This window comes from Crocodylus porosus, unplaced genomic scaffold (genome assembly GCF_001723895.1).
Source record: "Crocodylus porosus isolate Cpor-Errol unplaced genomic scaffold, CroPor_comp1, whole genome shotgun sequence".
In the NCBI taxonomy this organism is placed as follows: domain Eukaryota; kingdom Metazoa; phylum Chordata; order Crocodylia; family Crocodylidae; genus Crocodylus; species Crocodylus porosus.
This window is the reverse complement of record NW_017728943.1, coordinates 107592507-107619925: the sequence shown is the minus strand read 5'-3', so window position 1 is coordinate 107619925 and position 27419 is coordinate 107592507. Positions and strand designations below refer to the sequence as shown.

General features: G+C 39.9%; 1 protein-coding gene across 1 annotated transcript in view; it reads right to left on the bottom strand.

Moving 5' to 3' along the window:
- PDE10A (phosphodiesterase 10A) overlaps nt 1-27419 on the bottom strand; it is a 262401-nt gene that overhangs the window by 46704 nt on the left and 188278 nt on the right. The window contains exons 5-10 of the mRNA XM_019549980.1: nt 27339-27388; nt 14197-14337; nt 11610-11765; nt 9964-10014; nt 9494-9552; nt 5844-5895 (exon numbers count right to left, since the gene is read on the bottom strand). Of these exons, the coding sequence (XP_019405525.1) occupies nt 5844-5895; nt 9494-9552; nt 9964-10014; nt 11610-11765; nt 14197-14337; nt 27339-27388 (509 nt within the window). The remainder of the gene's footprint in view (nt 1-5843; nt 5896-9493; nt 9553-9963; nt 10015-11609; nt 11766-14196; nt 14338-27338; nt 27389-27419) is intronic.

The window sequence follows — 27419 nt, the reverse complement described above, 5'->3', positions numbered from 1 at the left end:
CTTATCTGTGTACACAGTACAGGAGCTCATACAAAACTCATTTAGCCAAAAACACATCTAACTTTTGAACTGCACAAACCTTAAGAAATAACTTGGCATATACAGTCTCAAGTACTTTATCAGGTATATAACCAATATACTTTTCAAACAGTTCTGAAATATCCAGACAAAACAGGGTAACTTAAGGATGGAGTGAAAGTGTCAGCTCTGGAATTCCCCCTCTCACTTCAAATAAGAACCATTTAACACTTCCCACACACTTCTTGCAAGATAGCATGTGGGGTCACTTTTTAGAAAATTAGTTTGCAGCAAATAAAAAAAGCAAGACAAGTCTACAGTGACTATTCAAATGTATAATACTGCCTGATTATAAGCATGTGTAAAGAAGTATTATTATAGTATGATGCTTCTCAACTGTATTGTGTAGCACAGAAATCAGTGTATTTGTTTGCACAAAAAGAAGTCACAACATTATGAAGTCAAAGAATTTGATATTGTGTATAAAATAAATTATATTATGACATCTGAAAATTCAGATTACCAAAGTATACATATGATGGATGCATATTCCCCTTATGCAAATGCAAGGCCTTGTGTATATAGTTTCAAGCTTCTGCAGTAAAGACAGATGTCCTAACATCCAGTAGTAATGAACCTAACCAAAATTTTAAAAGGATTTAAAGAGCAGAAGTCAAAACTGTGCTACAGGAGCCACTACCGAACTTGAATGAGCTGGACAAAACAAACACACCTGTGACCTTTTCCTCCTGATTTGCTTTGTCCAGAGGGATAGCTAGCTATTTCTGTGCCCTAGGCAAAGTAGAGGATAAGGATGAGGATTGGGGGCTGAGCTGAGCGCAGAAAAATGGGATTGAGGAGACAATGTGGGTAAGGGACTGCAGGACAGTGACCCCAGGGCTGTAGGGATTAGGGCCAGCTGTTATGCCCTCACTCCTCTTCCTTAGATGTTGCTGTTGCAACAACTATCAGCTGCCACTGACCTGTGTCATGTAGAACAAGACTGTAAAAGCCTTATTTAGGCTGCAGCTGTGAGAGGGTAAATGCAGCCGCTGGTAGCTGCACAGCAGAGGCAGGGGTAGTGAAGCTGACAAGGAAACTCTTGCTTCTGATCTACGTGGCTGAAGCTAACAGTCCCAAAGTAAGCTCGTACAAAATATAGGCCTCCAGCTGCCAGTCCAACATGTCCACCCCACCTCCTTCCCTCGCCTTCCCCTAAAATCAGTGCCCAGGTCTCATGCCCTAGTCACTCACACCTAGTTACAATACTGGAATTGCCAGTGCCAGAAACATCCCTGTATATGTCCACTTACATTAGACAAATGAACCATATTTTAAGAGCTCTACATTTTGACATGTTTTTGTTATGCATGTTTTGCATATATTAAACATTCTCTGGAGAATGATGCAATTCTGAGGCTAGAATCTGTTCCTAAAGAGGCAAAAGTAGCATTTATGCAACATGTTCTCAGCAGCATCTACGTTCACTGGAGACAACCTTGGCTACAACATACCTGGTTGCAACTCCTTGATTCTGTGCCAGATAACTGCAGTGTATAAAGCATCACTTGCTAGTAAGAGTGTTCTTGCATTTTTTCCATCCTATTTAAAACTCTTTAAGAAATTTCTAATGATTTTTTTTTTCTTGGCCAGACAAAGCTGCTTCACTGGAAATGAATCTCGCCAAATGAATGAATGTCATCAAAACCCGCCTTTTGAAGGTTTCTCAGACACAGGACAGCTATTGCTCAAAACATGTGAGGGAGAAAACCAAGAATAGACAAGGGCAAGTGCACTTGCTTGAGAAGCATAAGACTAAAATTATGACTCTGCATCATTTGGGAAGATTTCAGTTACCTACCTACTAGGAGAGTGCCTGAACCATCACCCTAAAGGATATTCCGTTGTGCCTTTCACTAATATCTTCTGTTGGAGTCATTCCATTACATATTTGTTAAGTCACAGAGTGAGACTGATTAAACACCAATGTTAAGCACTTGGCTAGATGTCAGGAATGCAGGGACTTAAACCTGCATTTTCTATATCCTGTGCAAGTGCACAAGCTATTTTTCTTTATTTTCCCCATTGTAGCTTTCGCAAAAAAAACCCAAAAAGGTCTCGGTTTTATCCTAATATTACAATAGATTGTGGAATCTTGACATTTTTTGTAGGGTGGAAAACCAGATATTAACCAGCTCTAATGCTGCCCTTTACATTGACTGCTATGCAGAAGCCACCTATATGAACACAACACCAACTGGAGACTTCCCCCACACTGCAAGAATACGCAGCTGTAAAGACCCAGCTGCTTTCTAGATTTTTCATGCCATCAGAATGATGTCAAAGGGAAAGAATTAAGTTTGGGAATCTGGCCCAGTATACCATTCCCCTCCATGAAAGGTAAACAGTATGGCCATTCTCATTATTTCTTTCTTCATTCAAAACAGATCACCTAATCTAAACTGCATTGGCAATGGCTGGGACTACAATACAGAAGGTTTCCACATATCCCTTCTGAAACCATCCTGATGTTTTATATAGGACTGGATACTAAAAAAAAAAAACAAAAAACGAAAATTCAAAAGGGTTTAATTTACTTTATGTCAGTGCCTATTTTTATCAAACCTTCCTCCTTTAAAAGCTACTATTTGGGGAACAGGCGGTTAACAGGATTGCCAAAGGATACATTAACTTTAGCAAGGCTCCCAACTTTAGCAAGCTTCATTTGGTCTCCCACAACATTCCTGCAAGCAAGCTAAGGAAATACAAGTTGAAGGAATGGACTGTAAGGTGGAAAGAAAACTGGCTGGATCATTGGGCTCAAAGGGTAATAATAGATGGCTTGATGTTTAGTTGACAGGTGGTATCAAATAGTCAGTCCTTGGGCCCGTCTCCTTCAATATCTTCGTCAATGACCTGGAATGTGGAATAGAGTGCACCCTCAGGAAGTTTGCAGATGGCACCATGCTGGGGGAAGTAGCAGATATGCTGGAGCGTAGGACTAGAATTCAGAGAGACCTTGAAAAATTTGAGGATTGGACCAAAAGAAAAGTTGAGGTACAATAAGGACAAGTACGAAGTCCTGCACTTAGTTCAGAACAATCCCATGCACTGGTACAGGCTGGGGACCAACTGGCTAAGCAGCAGCTCTGAAGCAAAGGACCCAGGTATTGTAGTAGACAATAAACTACATATGAACCAACAGTGTGTCCTGGTTGAAAAGAAAGCTAATGGTATATGGGGCTGCATTAGTAGGAGTGCTGCCAGCAAAATGAGGGAAGTGATTATTCCCCTCTTTTCAGCACTGGTGAAGCCACATCTGGAGTAATGTGTCCAGTTTTGTGCCCCCACTACAGGAAGGATGTAGACAAATTGGAGAGTCCAGCAGAGGGCAATGAAAATGATTAGGGGGTGAGGCACAGGACTTACGAGGAGATGCCGAGGGAACTGGGCTCATTTAGCTTGGAGAAGAGAAGATTGAGTGCGGATTTAATGACAGCTTTTAGTTACCTGAACAGTGGTTCCAAAGAGGATGCAGCTAGATTGTTCTCAGTGGTGAGAGATGACAGAACAAGTAGCAATGCTCTCAAGTTGCAACAAGGGAAGTTTAGGTTAGGCATTAGAAAACACATTCTCATGAGGAGGGTAGCAAAGCACTGCAACAGGCTACCTCGAGAGATGGTGGACTCTCCATCCTTGGAGGTTTTCAAGACCCAGTTAGACAAAGCCTTGTCTGGGATAATACAGTTGGGGCTGTTCCTGCTTTGAGCAGGGGTTGGACTAGATGACCTCCTGAGGTCTCTTCCAACCTTAATTTTCTATGATTCTATGAAAGGCTTTCTTTGAGAAGCTAGATACTAAAAGGGACCAAACTACTTCCTAACTCTCTACAGATCACCAGTACTGTACTGAAATCTGCTTGTGAAGTAGTTTGTGGGGAAACTTGCACTCCTGCTTCTCACCCTGCACCTCTTCTGTAGTTAAATCTTTACTTTCAAGTGTTTCCAATCCAACGCTTTCTACCAGAACTAAATTCATTGAAAAGTTTAAGTACAAGATACGAGAGATGAAAAGAGAAGCAAGTAGAAAAATGCAACTATCATTGACACAAGGACGAGCCAAATCTTGCACTGCAAATCACCAGGATCTGGACTAGGGAGAGGAGGTGGATTCTCATACAAATGGTATAATCAAAAGAATTTCAGTGGAAGTCCAAACTAGCAGATCAATCAAGCAGAAGCAAATTGGCATGGACTACAAAGTAAGTTGAGTATGAAGCATCTAGGCAAGCTATCCAGCAGAATACTGAGATAGCAGGTGTTGTGAAGTAACAAGAAAGAAGAAGCATATGGCGTTACCATGTGTGTATTTTCCACCTGGTGCCTGTTCACAGGAAAGAATACTATTGTCTGCCATTAAATGCTGTATTATATTACCACAGTTCTTTTAAAATGTTAAACAATGCTGTTAAGCAATTTGTGTACATAGGAAAGGACAAAGCTCCTGAAACTGAGAAGTGCTTCTTATGCAAAGAAAACAGCAATTCTTGCCTGCCATAGTAACTAGAATTCGATAAATACTGAGAAACTATTTTCATAAATATTAATTCAGATTTCTAAACAAATTTGCTTTGGATTATATGCATTCTTGGCATGTTTGCTTTTTGTAAATATTCTAGCTAACAATATCATTGACAGGATTCGGGCAAACACTGAAGGTTTTATATTTAAATTTGCTATCAAACAAGTATTAGTACAAAAGCAAAAAATTACAGAGTTACATTTATCCAAAGAGGGAACAAAAGCATGCTATGCAACATGTCCAAAACTAAATAGCAATTTCAATCAATCAAAGAGTATTCTGAATAAGCTATCACCACACTCATTGATGTTTGTGGAAGCTGTTTAGTGAATAACTTCATATAATGACCAAATTCAAGAAAATTGTGATTTGTTCCTGAACTAAAAAAAAAAGTGCAATTCATTGAACAAATATTTTGTTACTTATTTCTGTTCAGCAAGCTGTAATGACTGTGCAGCTCCATAATCATGGAAACTTAATCATTTTATATCCTAACTGGGATATGATGATTCTCTTGTACATATCACCCTCTAACCGACACAAACATTTTTATGGTAATGCTCGCTATTTCCTCATGGCCTCACACAGACAATTTCCTCTGTCCTGGACTGCCATTGCTTTTTGAATGATGTCTATGCAGTGTACAGTGATTTAAAAGAATCAATAAAAGGAGATGTCGAAATGAAATGAAAAAGAAAAAAACTTTCCTTCCCCATTCAAAGTTAAAATATTCTTTTTGTCTAACAACCCAATCAACATTTACTCTGTGGTACTTACGAAAGCTGAGAAATGTAGGTTCTGTGATAAAACAAAGGTAACGCTCACTCACTCTCTTTTTTTCATATACAGCATCCCCAGCATTGCATGTTACTAATTCATTATAAACAGCTTATGAAGTTAAACAATGCTGCACTTCAATTCAAAGAAAAGAAAACTGAGGCTGTGGAGAGGCATAAGTTTCAACCAATTTAAAAAGGGAAAAGGAGTTGCTACTTATGAGGGTGCATTAGTTGTTTCTATTTAACAATTATATCTGCCTGCTCCTATAGTGGGATAAGCAAGATAAATCACTGTACCTTTAACCCTGAATGAAAACAGTAACAGTTGCAATGGTTTTGCTCTACTTACACTACTATAGAACCACAAAAACATAAGTTACATTGGGATCCCAGTTTTACTGGCATAACTATTATGTCTGACCATCCTCTGAAAGATGAATTTAAAGGTGAAAGCAGATAGCTTACCATTATATGTTCAAGTAGAGAATCTATTGCGACTATGTTATCAAAATAGGTTCTGCAGAAAAAGAGATACAGAGTCTGTAAATAATCTTTCTTAGATTGCTTCAGCACAATTTAGAAAACACTTAATGGCTATTCTCTATTAACCCAGGTGTTGTATGTTGTGGCTGGAGAGAAAGACCAATCTTGAGGCTGCAAGAAAGAAGAACTGATTTCTCTCTCTATGAAGTGGTAACTGTCCAAGGACAGTCAAAAGCATTGAAAGATAAGGGTCAAAATTATTAGTACAAGATGTCTAAATCTTCTATGTGCCCAGACTTAATAACTTTTGGATTACAATGTTCCCAGCACAGAAAGATGTTACCCCATGGCCTTGAACACATATTCAGCTCACTTCTGTTTTGGGCTGAACAGAAAGAAAATATGTAATAAATTAGTCTTACGTTTCCAAGAACTGCATGAAGACGTAGGGCAATTAAAGTATTGTGCACCCTTTCTGAAGCCTTAGAGAAAATATCCTAATGACTGTGCTTGTCAACAATTTCCTCATTGAATAGGGAACTTTCTTTCCATAAAATATAATGTGCAGACCATTTTCAAAGACAAACTATGTTAACTACTTTTGTAGCTAGCACTGATCTGTGTGTACAGTTCCTTTCACAAGTTCTCAGTTTTGTGGATGGAAAAATGTTTTTCTTTTCTTTTTTCTTTAGATGCCAGTAGGGATATTCCTAGCCATTAATAGCTTGTATCATATTTATGTACTTTAAAATCCCCAGCATTAAAATAATATATAACATTATTTTAAATGTTAAAATATTTAAAAGCAAGAAGTACTTTCAAAAAGGTTTTAGTGGAATGCAGGGCTTTCCAACTGGCAGCCTGCAAGGGATTAACATGTGGCTTGTGGGCTCTTGCCTGGCCACTGATCCCTTCCCCTGCCTGGCTTTTGCTGCTTCCTCCTACTCCAAGGGACAAGGTGGCACAGTGGGTAGGAGCCAGGGCACTCATTTTGCATGCATGGCAGGAAAAGGGGCAGGGCTCGGCATGGGGGGAGCTGGGCTGCCCATGCAACAGACAAGGGGAGAGCTGCTCACACAACTCACGCAGCAGATGAGCTAGGATGCTGTGCTGTATGTGCAGTGGGAGTGGGGGCTAGGCTACTCTGGGTGTATGGCATAGGACGAAGCCAGGCTGCCTGGACTGCATGCAGTAGTAGAGGGATGATCTGCTCATGTAGTATGCCCAGCCAGGAAAGGGGGGAGGTTCATCAAGTGGCAGGGAGAGCTGCGCTGCCTGCAAGGCAGGGCAGGGGGGCTGCCTGTGTGGCACACATTCCCTGGCTGCCAAGAAGCTGGACAGCCCTGCTGTAACGTATCGAATGTAAAATGCTACGCAATCCTAAAGCCAGTTTGGGACTTCAGATGAATCAAACTACAGTGGGTTTATAGACTCATAGATGCTAGGGTTAAAAGAGACCTCAGCAGGTCATAGTGTCCGACGCCCTGTCCTGGGCAGGAAAAAGTGCTGGGGTCAGATGACCTGGCCACTCCTACTGTGAAGTTCTTCCTGATGTCCAGCCTAAATCTGCTCTCTGTCAGTTTGTGACCATTGTTCCTTGCTACACCAAGAGGTGCCCTAGTGGACAGAGCACCTCTGGTTCCTTGCTGCACCCCCCTAATGAATTTGTAGGCGGCCACAAGATCACCTCTAAGCCTTCTCTTGCGGAGGCTGAAAAGATCCAGGTCCCTTAGTCTCTCCTAATGGGGCTTGGCCTGCGAACCCTTAACCACACGAGTGGCTCTCCTCTGGATGCTCTCGAGGTTATCAACATCCTTCTTAAAGCGTGGTGCCCAAAACTGGACACAGTACTCCAACTGCAGTCTGACCAATGACGCATAGAGAGGAAGTATCACCTCCTTGGATCTATTTGTCACGCATCTGCTGACGTATGAGAAAGTGTGGTTGGCTTTGCTGACGGTTCTAATGGAATAGGTTCCCTAGTGGGAAAAGGTTACCTGGAGGAAGTGACAACAGCGCAACACAACTATAGCCCTTATTCTGGTGAGGGTCTCAGGGAATATTATTGTCTAAGCGGATAATTTTGGCTAGGGAAGGACTACAGTGCCAAAGGGATGCACTATGGGCTCTGGCTGAGATTAAAAGTGTCAAGTGAAAGCAGCGGAGCAAATACTAGCTGCCTCCCTCAGATTTACGATCAATCACCATGATAAAGAAGATGAATGAAGTGTCTGGCTTTCTGATAGGAATCCTGGTTGTTCTTGCTCTCTCTGATAGTCCTTAAGACCAGTCACAAGTCTTAACCATGACAGGCCTTGAATACACTGCATTGTTCTATTTACATGTAGCCTCAATCCTTTAAGTCACCCATAGGGTTTCTTCAGAATAATGAAGTCTTATAGAGCCGCATGGTATAGACTATACCACCTGTAACTTTATAAGCCTTTTGTATTTTCATTTATTGATCACCCCTTGCCTCCATTGTTTAAAGCTTTGATAATATGTATAGGGAATAAAGAGACAATCAATAAGCAGATAACTGAAAACATGTATACTGATTTCAAAGTAACCAAAACTTCCATTTTTCAGAATAATTTTCCTGGGTTTTCAAATTAAGATATGCATTTGTCATGACAAATAAAAGGAAAAAAGTACCACATGCGTATGATACTTTGAGCATGTACATGGAGTCTCTGGAAAAAATAAGACAGACCAGTCTTATGGTAAAAGACCACCATCTCGTAAAACTTTTTGTAAAGAAATACAAATAAAATTATTTCATTTACAAATGTTCATCATAAATGACATACAAATTTAATTTTTGATTCTTTAGTAACAGATCATTTTTAATGTTAGACAGAAAGGAAGATTGTGGATTAAAGGAAAACAAGAGTATAAACAAGTATTTCCAACAGACATTTGCAAATACAATTATTTATTTTTGTTTTCACAGTTTAATGCACTGTAGAAATCAAAGCCAGAATGACACTGTTTAACTAGTAAGCATATTAAAAATAGTTATTTTCTCCATCTTTCTAAGTTTAAAATAAACAAAGAAACTAAATGCAAAAAACGGCCCCAAATGACCTAGCATGAAGAGTTGTACACTTACAAAGGCCCATAAATGTCAACTCTGGCTTCAATAACCACAGTAACTTGGTTATATTACATGCATTTATTATTTCTTTGCCTATTTTTCCTGTTAAACAACTATTTTAATTATAGAGATTAACTTGAATCCCATATAAACATTTTAACAAAGATAAAAAAAAGAAAGAATTGTCCTGTAGACTCATTCCAATCACAAAGTATCTTATGTCCTTCTACAAGGCAGCAGTAAAATGGATGGCCAATGTCTTTAGTTTGAAAATGATGACACAATGAACACAGTCAGGATCTCTTCATCAAAAATATTTATTGTATGTATAACGAATAAAACAGAATTCTAAGTCCTACAGTGTGCAAAAGAAAACTTCAAACATCATTAAATAAATTTCTAAATGAATATTAAATGCAGAGAGGAAACCCACAACCAAGTAGGACAATGGAGGGGAAGCGCAAAAATACGAACTAAAAGGGGGAAAAAAGGGACAAAGATTAAACAGCCTGTAACTAGAGCAAATCACACTTACTTTGATACATCGAGCAGGAAGTCATTCAGTTCAGTCTGCTTGGCAAGGCCTCGGCACACCTAGAGGAAAACAGAACATATATACTATTGTTTCAGAAGATCACTGGAGTCAAGAGTGAAATTTTAGAACACGTGTTCTACTTGCCTAATGAGCATAAAAATATACAATTGCAAATTACCTATGTATTATAACACTGTGTCAAATGTATCAAAAAGAAAACAGGCGGGGGTGTCTAGCTTCAAATGTGTCCATCTCACTGAAGGGCTGCAAGTACTTAATTTCATATTCATTTTATATTAGGCATGCAATTTACATCTGTATATTACTTGAATGAGCACTGAGATTTACAGGAAGACTACAGAAATCAAGTCTTCTACTGCCTTGAACCTTCTACACCATAAAATAATCTCCATGATTTCTAGATTTATGCTATGCTCCCTTTAAGAAGCTATGAAAAAAAACAGACTTACCTGTACTTGATGTATTGCTACTGAAGCCCATGCAAGATTTGCTGTTGCAACCTAAAGAAAAGATAAGAAGTTTTAATGTCTGAGCCAATTTCATCAGATTTTTCTCAGTCTACTTCTAAGTACCTTTAAATACCCTAAACATTTTTCAGCTGAGATATTTCAGACAAGACATGGAACTGTGGTTATAGGTAGACAATTCATTTAGGGAAAGTAAATTCATTTAGGGAAACTAACTTGTCTATTAGCACTTTACTTTTAAGAAACAGTATTCCAGTCACAAGGAAGCAACAGTACAAAAAGTACTGCTCGAGTGTTTTGTACTATCACAACTTTTTATCAACTGAGTTGCAGAGAAGGGGCACGAGGACTCAACCACCTAATAATGGCAGCATAATATACATGGCAGTATAATAAGGGCAGAAGCGGCCCTTCCTGGATTGCAAGAGGGGCTTTAAAAATTACATAAGGTACGCTGTTAACATGCTTCTGTCATACAATTAAATAACCCATCACAACAAAATAGTACCAATAATGATGCCTTCATGCAGCAACAAATACTTCCAAGAAAAAACCTTTGCTGTAAACAGATACTCCTGTCACTACCATTTTAGTTGCAGAAGAATCAGATGTGAACACTAAATACAAGACTACTGTTTCAGGTATGCATGTGAAGGCAACATGTCACACCACTGCTGTGTAAACTGCAGTTAACTAAGTTTAAATAAAATGCACTACTACGAATCATCCCCTGTCCTTGAAGCATAGAGATTTTGCTGGGAAGAAACTTAATAAAACACTGTTGAAGGTCCACTGCCATACGTTCTATTAACATACCCCTTTTCCTCTATGGAAGATACTCTACCTATTTTTAACTTGTACATGTGCTCTAAAACTTTTTGAACAATGTAATTGTAAGGGACCTGATAGTGCATACCTAAATCCTTATTTTAAAGATGTACTGGTAAAATACTTCAGGCAACATTACCATTTTTTTAAATAGGACATCATGAATGATTAGTTGTAGTGATTAGTGTAAAGTAATTGCTAGACATGAAGATAAATCATAGAACACAAGCACAACTTGTACACACCAACGTAAGTGTAGGATTTTCCTGAAATGCGGCTTTATTGACAGAAATTATTCAGTGGGATGAAAGTTTTCAAAGAGTCAACTAGTGAAGATAGAGACTTTGCCATACAGCACAATATAGCTTTATAGAAAAGTTAAAATTGAAATATAAGTTAGCTGGCGATACCTCTTTTCAATAAGAGCAATTTCATTTTGCATTTGTAACAACAGGAGCTCTCATGAACCTACACTTGTAGAATGGAGCTTACAACATTTGTTATTTCTAAACCCTTATTCAATAAATAAATGATAATGGCATGCTTGAAATTATTTTCCCACAGGATGGAATAAAACAGTTAGAAAAATGTGAGATGCCCAATGTACTTATGTGTAGAAAATGATTATTACCATTTGCCACTGAGAATGCCCATCTTTATGAACAACAAAAAATCAAAATATAAGAAAATAAAAAACAGATGGGAGGGGGCAGAGAAGAAGTTCTGGGTCAGGAATATTTGACACCCTGTTTAAGGTGGGGAATGTCTTTAGGAACCAACTGCAGCATTTTAGGCCTCACCTCTTGGTGACTGAGATGGAAGGCTTCCTTGCCCCAGTGCCGATAAAGCTCCAAGATCCCAATCAGATCACCAATTGCAGTGACAATTGGTAAACAAAGAACAGATTGGATACGAGTCCCTGATTCCAGTCCAGTACCTTTGGGAAATCGTTCATCCTAAAAAGTGAAAACAGTTTGATAGAATGTAGCTGTCATAACATGAATACAAAAGATAAATTGACTTTTTTCTTTCTCCTAGCTCACTAAATCAGCATGAAGAGCCCTTTACAGACAAGAATCCAAAAAAATTACAAAGCCCACAAACGGGCTCTCCCTAGTTTGCTTACATATACACATCTTACTTATTCAGTATCTCACAAAGGCAGGAAAGTACTTTATTGTTAAATCCAGTCTGGAAGAAGGGGCACTGGTAACTCTGAACTGAACTGCTCACATCTCAGTGTTACCAGGCAGACAATATTCTCTGTGGGAGTAAGGAATCCTGAGGCACCCACTAGGTGCTATAAGCTACATGGAGACATGACCTCAGACCAAAAATTTCCAAACTATACCAGTATTGCAAAGAAAAGTGTTTTCTCTCAACTAAGCCTGTGACAGGAATTCTTTCCTATACCCCACAAACTAGCCCTAGAGTGCACCTATTCTCACACTTGTGAAAAGATAATAGGGCTTAAGTCTTTCAAACTGCAATATAAATATAAAAGGTCGCAGACTTCATGTCACTGAAGTCACTCTCAGGACCTAGGCCTCCAGTGTGCTTAAGAGTGGCCAGGGAATACTGCCACGGCAACTCCACTGATATATTTCCAGATCTGGAGATTGCTAGGACATGCTGGGGCCACAAAGTACTTACAACCTAGAAGGAACTTTAGGTAATGCACATTGGGCATTTTATATGTGCTCCGGCAGTGGGAGGGGCAGCACTAATTAGAGTGGCCCCGAGAGCCGCTCTAATTAAAGCACCGCCATGTCTCCTGTATCAGCGTCCCTGCGCTTAAAAACGATGGTGGGGGTACTTGTTCAATGAGCTTTAGTTCAAGCACCCCCACACCATTTTTAAGCATGAGAACGCTGATATGAGAAGCAGAAGGCTGCCGGGGTGTGTCAATTTCCATTCTCCAGCAGACTCTGCGCTCATTAAATCTGAAAAAAACTCCCCCATGGGGAGGGTAATAAAGCACTGGAATGGGTTACCTACAGAGATGGTGGAATCGCTATCCCTGGAGGTTTTTAAGGCCTGGTTTGACAAAACCCTGGCTGGAATGATCTGGTTGGGGATGGTCTTGCTTTGAGCAGGGGGTTGGACTAGATGACCTCCTGAGGTCCCTTCCAACCCTAATTTTCTATGACTAAGTACCTGCCATTTTATGCACATGACCTAGATTCATGCCTAGGTCTCTCCCTCTGTCTGTCTGTCCATAACACTTTATTCATGCTCTGATCGTCTCAGCAGCCAATCAGAGTGCCCTTCACAGACAGCAGACTGCTGCCATGACAGTGGAGACTGAGGGGCCAGGGGGGCAAGGCCAGCGAAGGGGGATGATGGAGACCAGAGTGTGCTGGCCTCACCCCCAGGGTGATTCCAAAGCCATGCCAAGGACTGGACAGAGGGTGGGGGAGCTGAGGCCAGCACCACTGGTCTCAGCTTCCCAACCCTGCTCCCTGCAAGCAGCAGAACAGCAGCAGCATGGGGCGGTAGGTGGCGGCACTGCATGCCAGCCCCCTCCCCCCGTCATTCTTGATGGGCAATTGACTAGTTCTGTGATAAACACTATGAACTGTACTGTCCAATTTGATCATGAGATGTGAAAACAGGTACTATACATACAGGAAGCAGATCAGAAGAATGGAAGATTTTAAATAAGGAGAGACTGACAACTTTTAGACTACTTTGTCTTGAAAGAACAAAAATAAGAGGTGACATGACTGAAATATTCAAACTTGCTTTATAGTAACAAAAAAAAATGTTTATCAATTTGATTTAATTTGATAGACCAGAACTAGAAATGAAAAACGCTTGTGTTAAAAGAACTTCAGTGTCAGTAGAAATTGTATTTACAGACAAAAGGATCAGATCTTACATTACAGTGTATTATCTGAAATAACTTGACTAAAGTTACTGGAGGTATACCAGAATTCTTTTAGTGTAAACAGGTCTAAATCTATCCCAGTAAACAGATTTTTGGTTAAACAGCTTATCAAAATGGTAGAATTGAGTAGTACGGTACAGTTAAATCAAAATTTGACTGACCATATGAAAGTATGTATGTTAATCATCTTATCACATGGGCTTAGTATATTTCCTTTTCTGGAAGGTGGGGGTAAAATTTTTGCTCATGTTTCCTGCATAATAGCTATGTGTTTTATTGTATGGCAAAACTTTTCTATGTTTAAAATTTCAAGCAGTTTAAAAATCAAGTAGAGAAGAATTTTTAATAAAATACTCCAGAAAGTTACTTCTGGTCCTACACTGCCAGTAATTACATAAATGATTTACTGCGTATTTAGTTCAGTTTACATTTAAACCACAAGACACCTTCTTAACTGTAACTTGTACATATCTTATTAAAAAGAAAAAGCAATTTACCCCTAGAATATCTTCTACTAACAATGTTTTTCTGGATTTGGCTACATATGCAGAAATGGTTGTGCCAAGGGCAATTGGCCCTGCAGGAATGAGTCGGGGTTGTCCTTCCTTAGCTCCAGGTGGTGTGAACACACACAAACTCTAGTTAGAAGGAAAAAAAAGAAAATGCCATTAGAGAGTTTGCCTGTATTTACTTAGCAATTTATATTCCAAAACAGTGGGGGCCAACCTTTTTGTCAGGCATGCCCCAGACCCCCCCTGAGTGCCAATCCAATCCCATCCCCTGCCTCTGTCCAACTGTCTGCTTTGCTTTCTGATTGCTGCCCTGTGCTTCCTGCCTGATGCTCTGTTTTCTGCTCCCTGCCTTATCTGTTACTGTGCTGCCTGGTCGTACCCCAAAATATGCTGCATGGCTCACAGAGGCTGCCCCATGCTACTTGTGGCATTCATGCCACAGGTTGGCCTTCCCCATTCCATACAGTAAAAGAGACTGAGTAGATACATTTAAAAAAATAAAGAAATCAGTTCTTGTACTGATGACAATAATGCAGAGGTTGAGTGATTAACTCAGCTTCACTCGGACAACACCTCTGTCAGGAGTTTTCAGACCAAATTCAGCCCTGGTATAAGTGGATGCACCTCCTATGACGTTCAATAAAGATTACATTAGCACTCGACTTTGCCCTTCTTGCATGCAGGATACACTGCATATGGAACAAGAGCAGAAAATGAGAAGATAAAGGAAAACTACTCTCCTTGTAGAATACCTTGTCTTGTCACCTTTGTATTAAAAAGATGTTTAACACACATGGATAATTCCAACTTCTTAATTCTCTTTCCCCAACCCCTCTTTTTTCTCCTCAGTTCTCTATATTTCTTGGATTCTCATACACAAGTGGCTCCTGGTAGACAGACACCTGAATCTATGGAACTCACTGCTGACACGACTTCTGAAGATGCAGTAGTTAGAACAATTTCATGAAAGTCTTCCATAAAATAAGGATTATTTGTTTACAGCACTTAAGTGAATGGGGCTCAGAGAAGACAGTGTCCAACAACATAGATCCAAGTGCAGACTAGACTAGCAAATCTATTTTTCATCTTCTTTATAATCATCTATTCAAATTATAAAAGAATATAAAGACCGAACACAAGTAGCATGGTAGCTGAGCATCCCAGTTATATGCATGCAAAACTCCCCACCAGTTGATTATGCAGACCCAGTAGACTGTCCCTTTCCCATTCTGAAAAGAGCCCATCAGAGATCCTCTCTGACAGAAAGAGAATGTCCAGAAGCCAGAACTACTGGGTCTCTAGGATCAGCCAGCCCTGCTTCACTTTGCATAAAGCTTGTAAAATTAAAAACATGGGTGAGAAGGCATAATAAAAGAAATGTGGCATTCTTCAACACTCTTATCGACATTGCTTGGTTCCTTTTACCACACAAAGGAAGAGCTGAACAGGAGGGGACCAGTTCACTTCATGACCAGAGAAATCTTCCAGAATAATAGGTGACCTGCAACCAAGCTTACATATAGCAGTATCTAGATGCCTGGCATAGACAGACAAGTCCTGATTGTTATCAGGCAGCTGCCAGTCACATGCACAATGAGATGTAGCAAGCACCAGAATCTGGTCTTGAGGCAGGCAAGTTCTAGGCAACAGAGTCTTGTGTAGAGACTCTGCTGAAGAGTTGAACTCCGGTCTCTGAAGAAAAGCTTGATTTCCAGGAGTTTACTTTTAGGTCTAGACCAGGTCTGTGAAAGATACACCCAATGAACTGTATCATCTAGGTGCAAGGGTTGGGAATTTAGGGGCAAGGAGAGAGAGGAAGTAGGGCCTGCTGCCAAATTTTGAGGTACAGCACCCCCTTGGAGATGCATTTTGACAGTGTTGGGGTAAGCAATAGCTGCACTAATCCCCATGGTTCCCATACCCAACAGACTAGCTTAGGAACTTGTGGCAGTTAATGGTGCCACTGCTCACCTCACTGGCAGAGGTGGGTCCTGATATGGCCCACAAAGCTCCTTGTGGGTTAGATCTGACCGGGGAGGAGCAAGGAAGTTAGTTTTTTTGGGTCTAGGCTACAAAATAAACATAGAATGGGTTTTTAAGTTTTCCATGACCTATTCTGAGGAACTGCTCTTCATCATCCACTCATCCAGTTAATGGTAAACTGTGATGATGTTCCTCCTGAAATGGAATAGTAACAGTGCGACAACCTTGCTGATGGCTCTGGAGTTTCCTGAGAATGACGATGGACATCTGACAAAACCCAGAGAAGAGAACACCAGCAGTGCCCTGCAGCGGCAGGCTTCCTGCTACAGGGAATGCAGGCCTGACAAGAGCTCTTTGATATATGCTAAATTCATCTGCATGGGCAATTAGCACATAGCAATAAACTCGGGCGCAGTTTGCTCTAGAGTTTATTGCTCCTGGGCACAGAGTTTACACACGCACCCAGGACCACAGCACATTAAGCCAAAGCAGAGCAGCCTTGCCTGGCAGGGGGTCCTATGGATCAGCCTGTTAACCCAGGGCTGCTCCACCCATGCTCAATGTGCTGCAAAGGGGCTGGCTGGGGCATGAGGGTGCTACAGTGCAGGGTTAGTCAGCAGACAGCCCCACACTGTAGCACCCTCATACCTCAGCCAGCCCCATCGTTGTCTACACATTTCTTTTGCCACACAGAACTACTTCACTACAGGATAATATTCATCCCAGACAGTACTATCCTTACAGTGGATTTAATTAGTTTACTGTGCCCCAATACAGGCATACACGTAGACGGTGACACTTTACTGTAAAGCTAACAGTCAGCTCTACAATAAAGTGCATGTGTAGATGTACCCAGACAGACTAAACCCAGATCCATGCAAGCCCAGGACACAAGGCAGTGAAGAATGTGAAAACAGCTCAGGTAGGTACATTATTTATAATTTTACTTTATTTGTGGGCTCTGAAACTTTATTCCTGAACTTCCTTAACACTTTGAATATGAAAAATAACAAGCCTAAGAGCATGATCAGCCAGCAAAGAAACTGGACTTCTTAAGCAGCCTGTTTACTTTAAAACCATGCAGAGAAAGTGCTTTATGTTAGTAGAAATTGTAACATACATAAATTAATTGTAAATAGACGTTAATATAATCTGAAACAGATACTCAAAGATAAAAATAAAGTGCATAGGAAATTGAACTATTATTTCCTACACACTGAGTACATATACACATGTGCTTTACTGTGGAACTGATTAATTAGCTCTGCACCTCCGTCTACATGACTGCCAGCACTAGGGTGCAGTAAATTAACTCTGCCATAAGATAGTATTGTTGGGGACAGTACTATAGTTACATTAGAGTCATTTGCTGTGCTACACAACACACATGTGTATGGTTCCTGGGACAGCAGCACTTAGAGCCAGGATGGAGCAGCCCTGGACCGGCAGCAGGCTCAGGGGTCAGTCACACAGCTCTGCATTTTGGGCATTCTCATGCCCCAGCCAACCCCTCTGCTGCTCCATGCATGGAGCCCAGCTGACCCCCACAAGCCTGCTGCCCACCTAGGGCTGCTCTGCCTGGCTCAAAGTGTTATTGACCCAAGCACACACACAGATGCTGAGCCAGAGAGCAGTTAACTCAAGAGCGAACTGAGCTGAAGTTTATCACGTCGCCTTAATAGCATGTACAGATGCACCCATTGTGATTATAAATTTCCTAAATTATCTTCTTCAAAGTTCCCACTAGTGTCAATGCCTTAAACTCAAATATCCTCTGGATTTTGGTCAAAGTGTTACTCTGAATAAAAAAGTGATCTTCTTTTCTCAAAACTGAATAGGTCAGTCAATATAATTTATGATTTCTGAAAAATTTAAAAGCATGAGAAATCACCTTTATAGATAGAAGCCTGTAATATTTTAGGGAGGAATTAAATACATTTTCCATTATAGGTCTGCAAGAAATAATCTATAGTTCTACTATCTTTATGATTCTTCCTGGATATTTTATTTTGTTTTGTTTACAATACAATTTAAATCAAGTTTACTATAGAAATAATAATCCCTATGTTAAAGGTTAACCCATAATGTATTAACAGCCAAATCAGTACAAAAAAGTAACCCTGAGGTGACTTCCACTGGAAACAAAACAAATATAACAAAACTCCTGCAATTCATTTTTTGTGTGTTCACTCATTCTCTCTCTCTGCCTGCACGCCCTTTAGCACCTGCTCTTTGCTGACAAACCCTTCCCCCAGTGATGGCTGGCCTTCACTTGCTTGCAATGGCTGGGGGCTCCAACCTCAATTGTAACCCTTTTCTCCTGGATTCTGATCCTCTAAGCTGGGAAGACCTCCTGCCTGGGTGTCAGGACCTACCTGGGTCTTGGGAGATGGTGTGGGGAATATGCAGCTACAATATTCCAGGTTTGGGGGTGCTGCTGGAACCCAGAGCCAGCAACTGCTAGGGCTGAGCTCTCAGTTGGGCATGCTGCACTCCTGTGGCTGGGAGTCCCATCGGCTCAGTTGGGACTTCCAGCTGCAGGGGAGCCCCTACTACCCTTGCATATTAAAGCAAATTAAAAAGCTCAATAGCAACCAGTTATAAAGTTAGTCCACATTTTCAAGGTCTAACTTTATAGCTAGAGCTTTTAATGGCATGATAAGTATTTAGCAGGTGTAGCAAATCTTAAGGTAATCGCACACTTAACCAGTTAATTGTGTGATACCTGTAATGTGTACAGGAAGCCTTAGAGGCTAACAGGTCCTTCAGTGAAAAGTAAGACCTGGCACTATGATGGCAGCCCCTCAGGTAGTCTTTGCTGTGGCAGCAACAGTTGGGGGTAGGCAGACAACAACGTGGCAGCAGCCAGGATCTCTGAGTCTCTGGAGCAGGTGAGACTGATGCCTCTGACCATTTCTCTCCCTGTCTGGCACTCAGCTCCCTTCTCCACCCCCAGTGCTCTCTGGCAGAATTCTGTCTAGGGCACAAAACGTGGGGCACCTATGCTCCTCTAAGAGTATATGTAGAGCACCAGAGGGGTGGGGGTTCCAGGAGTGAAAGGCGACAGGCGTCTTACTTATGCTTGGTTCTCAGAACCAGTCTGTAGCTGATGCTGCCACTGCTGGTCTGCCCACCCTGGCTGCAGCTCTTCCAGCAGCAATACAATGGCTGTGCACTAGCTGCTGCTGGAAGAGCAATGCCATAGGACTGTTATTCCTGCTGGGGTGCAGGCTCCACTGGGGTGGCAGGGTAATTATGCCACCCCTTCGAAGTTGGAGTACAGGGCTGGGACCCTGCTTACCCACCCCAAGTTACACTACTCAATTTAGCAATGTTTTATCCCAGTAAACCAGAGCAGCTGATGTGTGCTTCTAAACAGCAAATTCCCATCTACTTTTAGAGTGCTTGAAAGTTAAGTCTGTCCACAATTTAAGATTTGTTTTATTTATTTTTTTAAGTGTGAATATGCTGCTTGACAGGGGTGCGAGACAGAATCCTAGAAACTGAATCCCTTTGTTTATTAACAGGAATTACATCATGATAATAGCAACGCAAGCTGACTTGTCTACTTGTATGACTAAGAGGGTAACTTCAGTTTCAAGACTCATTCCATTCTTGGCTTCTCCAATGAGACGGCTCGAGTTATCAGTTCCTGTGTATTTTTATAGTGGCGATTACACAGTAACCATTGGGAACCTGGTAAACTACTAAACACATTTCATGTAGAACAGTCGTAAGGTGATAATAGGTTTCTAGTTCAAAGCCAAGTCAGGGAAAGTCATGCTATTTACACCTCTACAAACCATTCAGTTCCTCTTTTAAAAGTAATTTCCATCCATTAAACATTAATCCCACCAATTAAACAGCAAACATAAACAATAGATTTTTATTCCATAAAAATAAGAGCTTGCCTTTGCTATTTTACATGGACATCAATCCTAAACTAAACCTTCCATTAATAATCTGTACTTGTTACAAAACTGTATTTCTATTACAATCAGAGGATCCTAGAAAAGTAGGACTGGAAGGAACCTCATGAGATCATTTAGTCCAGCCCCTTGCTCAAGACTGGACTGCCCCCAACTAAACCATTCCAGCCAAGTGCCTGACCAACCTGTTCTTGAAAATTTCCAAAGATGAAGATTCCACAACTTCTCTAGGTAGCCTGTGCCAATGCTTGACCACCCTCATCAACAGAAAGTCCCTCCTAATCTCCAATACAAATTTCCTCTGCTACAGCTTGAGGCCATTGCTCTTAGTATTATCTCCTATGGCGAAACAGAAGAGCCCATCTTCATCCTCTTTGTAAACTGCCCTTCAGGTATTGAAGACCATTATCAAATCCCCCTCAGTCTTCCCTTCTCCAAACTAAATAAGCCTTTTTTCATAAAGCTTCATAGGCCCCAAATCATTTCTCTCACTCTGCACTGGACACTTTCCAATTTGTTCCCCATTCTTGAACTGTAGGGCCCAAAACTGGACATGGTACTGAATAGAGCAGAAGACTTACTTCCTTTGATTTACAAGCAATACTCTTGTTAATACAATCCAGTATGCTTTTGGCTTCCTGTGCAACAAGAGTACAAAAATGGGACTTGAGCTTGATTCTATTTTATTCACAGGAGTTTCGCAACTGACTTCAACAGGAACAAAAGCTGGCCCAGACAATGCTTAACAGAAAATTATTTAATATTAGTTGACATTAAATGGATGCCTTGGTATTACATTATTACTGCATTATTTAATGTCTGGGCAGCAGCAGAGAGAGGAGGGTGAATTTATTAAAGAGAAGTTTGCATTATGTGGGTCAATGCAAGGTCAGATCAACTGTATTTGCTTCTTACATCCTCTTCTAATTTGGTAACAGAACTCCCCTGTTCTACTCCCCTTCTTTTTGGTAAGGAATGTAGTACCTGTGGATATAAAACTACAAGAAACCAGCCTATTGAAATATATATCAAGGATTGTCGGAAGACCAGATTTTTTAATAAAACCAAGCATAATTTGTAATGGTGACCAATAAAAATGACACAAAAATCAATATAGGAACATGTCCCCAACCAAAAAGTTGCAAAACACCCAAGGTGAATTAATAGCCAGATAATGTTCTAAAATCTTTCACAGTTAGAGCCAACTGTGTCTTGTGTTTAGACATAAACGCAAGCAAACCCCCGGCTAGGAAAAAACAGGCAAGTTAGGAGTGGTAGAAAAGAACAAATAGAAGCGTCTTAGTTTTTAGAGAAATATCAGTAACTTATCATAAGTTTGAAGAATTGTGCTTTTTCCTATGATATAATATATTAATGTTGGAAAAACCGACATATGCATTAATTGTGAAATAAAGGTAACAAATTAGGAAACTGTAAAAATAAATACTCTGCAATAAACCTGGATACTTTTGGTGGTACATTATAAACTAACCAGTAAAGAGCAAATGACCTAATTGCTATACTTTGGATGCATCTACAGGTTCAAATAGTGTGCTGGAGTGTATTGCTCCTGAGCATGTCAATTTCCACCAGTGCCTGGGACCACAGCACATTGAGCTTGTGCAGAGCAGCCCCAATTGGTAGGGGACAATGGGGCGGGGAGGGGGACTGTCAGCCTGGTGCTAACTCCAACCTAGATCAACATGCAAAGGAGGGGCTGGCTGGGGCGCAAGGTTGCTTCAGTGTGGTGCTAGCTGGCAGGCAGCCCTCGCACTGAAGCACCCTCACGCCCCAACCAGTCACATCAATGTCTACACGTGTGTGGCAGGGAAGTAAATAACTCCGCCTTAAGATGGTACTTGAGTCTGGCAGTACTATCCTACAGTGGTGTTAATTAGTTTACTTTGGCCTAGTAGCACCACAAGTAGATGCTGACATTTCACTCTGGAGCGCCGCAGTACGTATCTAGTGTGGACATGCCCATTATAGTAGAAGCTATATGTTGAAAAACACAAAATAAACTGACTTATTTTCTTAACTTTTCTTCTCCTTCAAAGATGAAGGCTATTGCTGGAGACCTTATTATTGGGCAAAAAGGGTATAACTAAGGGAGCAATCAATGTATTTCATTACATTGACAAGGAGTAAGTACTAAGGAATAAGTAATAATAGAAATAATTCAGTGATAGAAACCTACATTTTCCAAAGTGACTGATGATTTTCAGGGTTCTCTGTCTGTAACACTGTAAAAGTAGCTTTTCAGGGTCTCAGGATGCCACTCAAAACTTGAACCTGCGAAAATCATTGGTCGCTTTGAAAAATGTACTCAGTAATTGTTTATATGGGATCTTTCCTTCTTCATAAATTCACTAGATGGCGCTGCACATCAGGCTGGAAGAATTTCTACAATTATGAATTCTAGAATAGTTCAAACTATATTTTCTCTTAAGCAAAGGGTGTGCATATATATACTTGTGGCCACTGACAACCTTTTTATTTTTTTAATAATAAGGCTGTTGTAAACCAACATCTAAAGGGAGGATGATTTGTTTGTTATAAGCAGTTTACAACAGCAGAAAATAAATATGTGAAACTTACAAGGTAGAAACAACTGTGTTACTATTACATTTTGAAAACTCAGTGGACCCAGTTTCGCATTTCATTATAAAACAGTGAGATTATTCATGTGAGTATCTAATCATTGAAGCACAGTTCACAAATATAAGGTTTACCTACATGAAAAAACATTTGCAGGACTGACTAGTACTGTAACAGATAATATTATACTTGGCAGAAAAACTTTTGAGGAACATTCACTCATACAAGTTTCAAACTTTTAGCATGTGCTTAAGTCCATCCTTATTTAGTGGTGCAATTAGGTACATGGATTTACAGATGCAATTAAGCACATGGATTCAATTCATTAAGACTTTAATGAAGCCCTTTAAATCAACAATTAAATGTTATGTTGAATTAGGGGTCATAACTACAAAAAGGTTCAAACTATGTGAGCACTTCCCTGGTTTGGTTAGAAACAGAAGGAAGAAAACAGGAAAGTCTTTTCTTTGAAAGCTGTGAAATATTACAATTTAATTACACGTTTTTCCAGTCTCTAAAGTAAACACCCAATTTGTTGCAATATTCAAAACATTACGTACACCAACAACCACAGTGTTTTATTTGCATAACTGTACTAAAATGTCAGAAAAATGGATGTAGACTACTGCTAAAGGTAAGTCAACATGGCACGATATAGTGCAGTATTGGAATTCCCACGATTCTATGAGCTAAATGAGCTATTCTTTAAAATAAGGTAAATTAGGTCAGAAAGAGCTCTGTGCTAACAGCCACATTACTTTCAGTAACTGAATTACCTAAAATTGCTATGCTGCATTGTCGCTATGCTGCATTGCACTGTGCAGCATAGACAAGATCTAAGGAAACCCAGAGTCAGATTCTGGCCACCCTTTCACAGGGTGAACATGTTGCTGGGAGAGGTGAAAAATGGCACAGTGAGGTCCTTCTCCTCACCTATGCAACAATGCAGGAGTCAACTGAATGATGGCATGCACAAGATAAAACTGTTAACAATGCTAACAGTTCTAGAAAACCCAAAAGTGACAAAACAGACACTAGCAAAGGCCAAAATAACAGTAGCCACTGGGATAATGGGTTGTTTAATGATGCACAGTGAACGCTTTAAATTATTTAGCAGTTCCCAACTCAAATGCTGCTACCCTAGAAACTCTGCGGGTACTCCACCTGCCTCTTTCCTCAGCTGGAAACTGTATCAGGTACGTTGTACTGTACTACAGCATCAATACAATTGTTTTAGAAGAGGCCAAAAGAATTCAATAGCAGGCAAAGGCAAAAATATCATGTTGAACAGTTATTTTCCATGTAGTTTAATTTTTTTAAATGTAAAAGCAAGGATATAATTCCTTTTAAAATTGTGGATAGCATGTAAAATGTCTATAGATGGGCACCTTGTTCATTTAAATACGATAAGAATTTTCTGCAGAAGCATGCTGCCCCTTAAGAGAAAGTACAATAATATGTATTTGATACAAAAGAGAATATGACAAACTAATCCAGAGCTTTTGAATATATTATTTCATTAGGCATACGTGCATTCTCACAGTATTCCAATACAATTTTCAGGGAAGTACAGGAAAACCTACCCATGCTAAAAACAACCGTACGAAACAATTTGTGACTAATTCACAGTATCCATTTTCAAAATTGTAATGACATAGACATTTCCTGCATCTTTCAGCATTAAAAAAATAATGAATGACATGAAATAGTCACTTGCAGGGTTTTGTTTGGTAAGCTTAAATGCCTAGTTATCCAAAAATCAGGGAACTTTCTTTTCTGCCTGGTAAATAAATTCATAATTTATAATCAACCAAAGGTAGTTGCTGGAAAACTTGTATCAAAAAGTTACTCTTTAGCTAGGAACTGTACATGTCAAGCTTCTTAGTCAGATTTTCCAACAAGTTCATTCAAACTATACAAATAAAGATTCATAATGGAATCTAGAGCTTAAGGGAGTGGCTGTCCTCATTCCTTCCTTGACTGCTAACGACTACTTGATTTATCTAGAGCCACGGATTTATTTATTTTTTTAAAGATTTATATCCCACTGTATCCAAAAGGTTCTAAGCAGCTTACAATAGCAACAACAACAACCCACAGAGAGGATTCCTCAACCACCACGCTAAAACCTAAGAATCACAACTTCCCCTCCACTGCCTCCAACTACCAGCTCCCTGCTCCAACCCCACACAAGCAAGCCCTCCAGCCAATCACAATGCTACCTCTCAACTGCCCTTCACATGTACAACAAATCCTTTTCATACCAGCCCACTCCACAGCTCCCTGGCCATTCACCCATATCACCTGCTACACATCCGAGAAAGATACCCTCCACTCTCCCTTAAAATCCCCTTCAAGCCCACATTTATATTTGCCACAAACAACAGAGCAAAATACAGTTAAGTTTTGTGTGTGCAACACAAATAACTGCAAAAAACCCCCATCACTTTCCAAAGCAAAACTGGAAACGAAATAAATAACTTTCACAAAATCAGTAGGAGTTAAACACCTTGCTGTCTCTTGTGACTGACAATCTGTCATCCCCCCTTAAGACCAACCAAGAGCGAACAGAATAAAAACTTTATCAATCTTTTCAAGGACAACAATTTCAAATTTAACATTCAATCACAACTACCTGCAGATTTAGGCTAACACATTGTTATTAAATCACAAGAGTACAAATATGGATCTGTCCCAAACTTCACTGACCCCAGTGCAAAAAACTCAGAGTGGCTTCAATGGACTTTGGATCAGGTCCTTGATGAACAGGTGGAGAACAGGTCATCACTGGAGATCCAATAACATTTCAGTGACTAATGGGATAAATGGTGAGGTTTTTTAAGTGTATGCTGGGTTTTCTTCAGGGTATAGTTAGATATATGAGAGCAAATCGCCTCACCTGTCTAAAAAGTCAGTAACAAAAAACAGTAGGCCAGAAAGTGTCAAGGCTCAAGGCAGATGCTGCAGGGGTTAGAAGGCCACAAGGAACTCTTCCCACTTTGTTCTGTCCATGCAGAAGCTGGGCATAATATAAACTGTTGACCTGTCAGAGTTGGTGCTGCCCATTTCTGCAGAGGGTGGGGAGGAGAGGAGGCAAAGGCCACTGTTTAGTTCTCATGCAAATACAACTCCCACATCTGGCAAAAAAGACTCAGATGCTGCATCTTCCCAATAGATGGCTATATTTCCTGCAAGCTCCTTCAAATCCTGGCTGGTTAAGTGCAAATTTTACCACCAATTTGGAAGAGTGATTAGACATCAAAATTTGACACAGAAAGCTGAAGATGGTATTCAGTAGATGGACAACAAGACGTGTAACATACTCCCAGTGCAGAAAAGCGATAAATCTTTTCAGGGGACCCTTGGTGTTTTTATAGATTCCAGGAAGACTGGTTTTTAAATAATAATGGGTTATCTTGATTAGATCAACTATTTAATGAACTAGAAGCCCAAAATGAGATCTGTTTCTTCTTTTTCAAGAGCTACTGTAGAACATTTATTTCAGCCCTCTGAATGGGGTATTATCAACTACTTTATATTTTGAATGGATTAAAACATAGTTTCAAGAGGTGTACTGCCCCTCTTCTCCCCCATTAATTTCTGTTTTTAACAATCACCTTTTCTATTATTTTATACAGGGCTTTCTCTCCCTCTTTGCACAGTGCAAACAAGGAGGGCAAACTAATGGACTATCTGGAGGTAAATTATTAAAATTGGCTAAATGTTAAAGCAAACTAAAACAATGGAAAAGTGTTTTTCTTTTCTAATCACTTCCAGTTAGAAGGAGCTGGAGCTGTATCTTGTACCAACTGCAAGGCATAAAGTTTTCAGACAAAAATGTAAATTTTATTGTATTGTATTGGAGCCCCATTAAAGCACACATTCCAGCCATCAAGTAGCTGCCAAGTTTTATATGAAGGTACCTGGATAAAACTGTAATGATGATAAAATCTTAATGCAGTCTAAATTTCAGACAACAGTAGAGCAATTATGCTTCCAACAATAATGGACTAAATTCAAACGTATTATAATTACTATATGCAATTAAATTACACCAGAAATTAATATAGATTTTAAACATGTATTTCTATTTCTTTATGCTTATCACTGACTTAGTTTGAATGTAGGTTACTTCATTCTCAGGTTGTAATCTGACAGCAACAGGAAAAACAGTGAAATACTAGAACCTGAAACTCAGCCAGGTTAAAAAAATAAAAAGGTCACAATGAGTACACATCTAAGTTAAATTTTCTCTTTTGGAGAAAAACATCTCTGAATGAAGAAATGAAATTTGGCTGTATATTGGAGGGAAATCTGTATAAGACTGCAATTTGCAGCTTCAATTAATGAAGTTGCTAGACTCTAGAGAAAAGAGCACTGCTATATTTGTAAAGCTAAAAGAAAACATCGATTAAAACTAAAGCCCTTGACAGCCCAATGCTCTAAATTCAGTAAAACTGCATTTATAGAAATAAAAATAATGTAAAACTAATACTTAGCACTTAGCTTGTATTTCCTGCTAAATGATGTACAAAATAAGATTACGGTATCATTGGGGAAATGGAAAATGCACTTTTAACTGTACAGAAAAGCAGCATCTAAATCCAGAATACTTACATTATTGCATTCTCCCAGGAAATATAGTGCAAATCCATCAGCTTTTGTAGCTGCCAAAGCAATAATAAAAGAAATAATTGT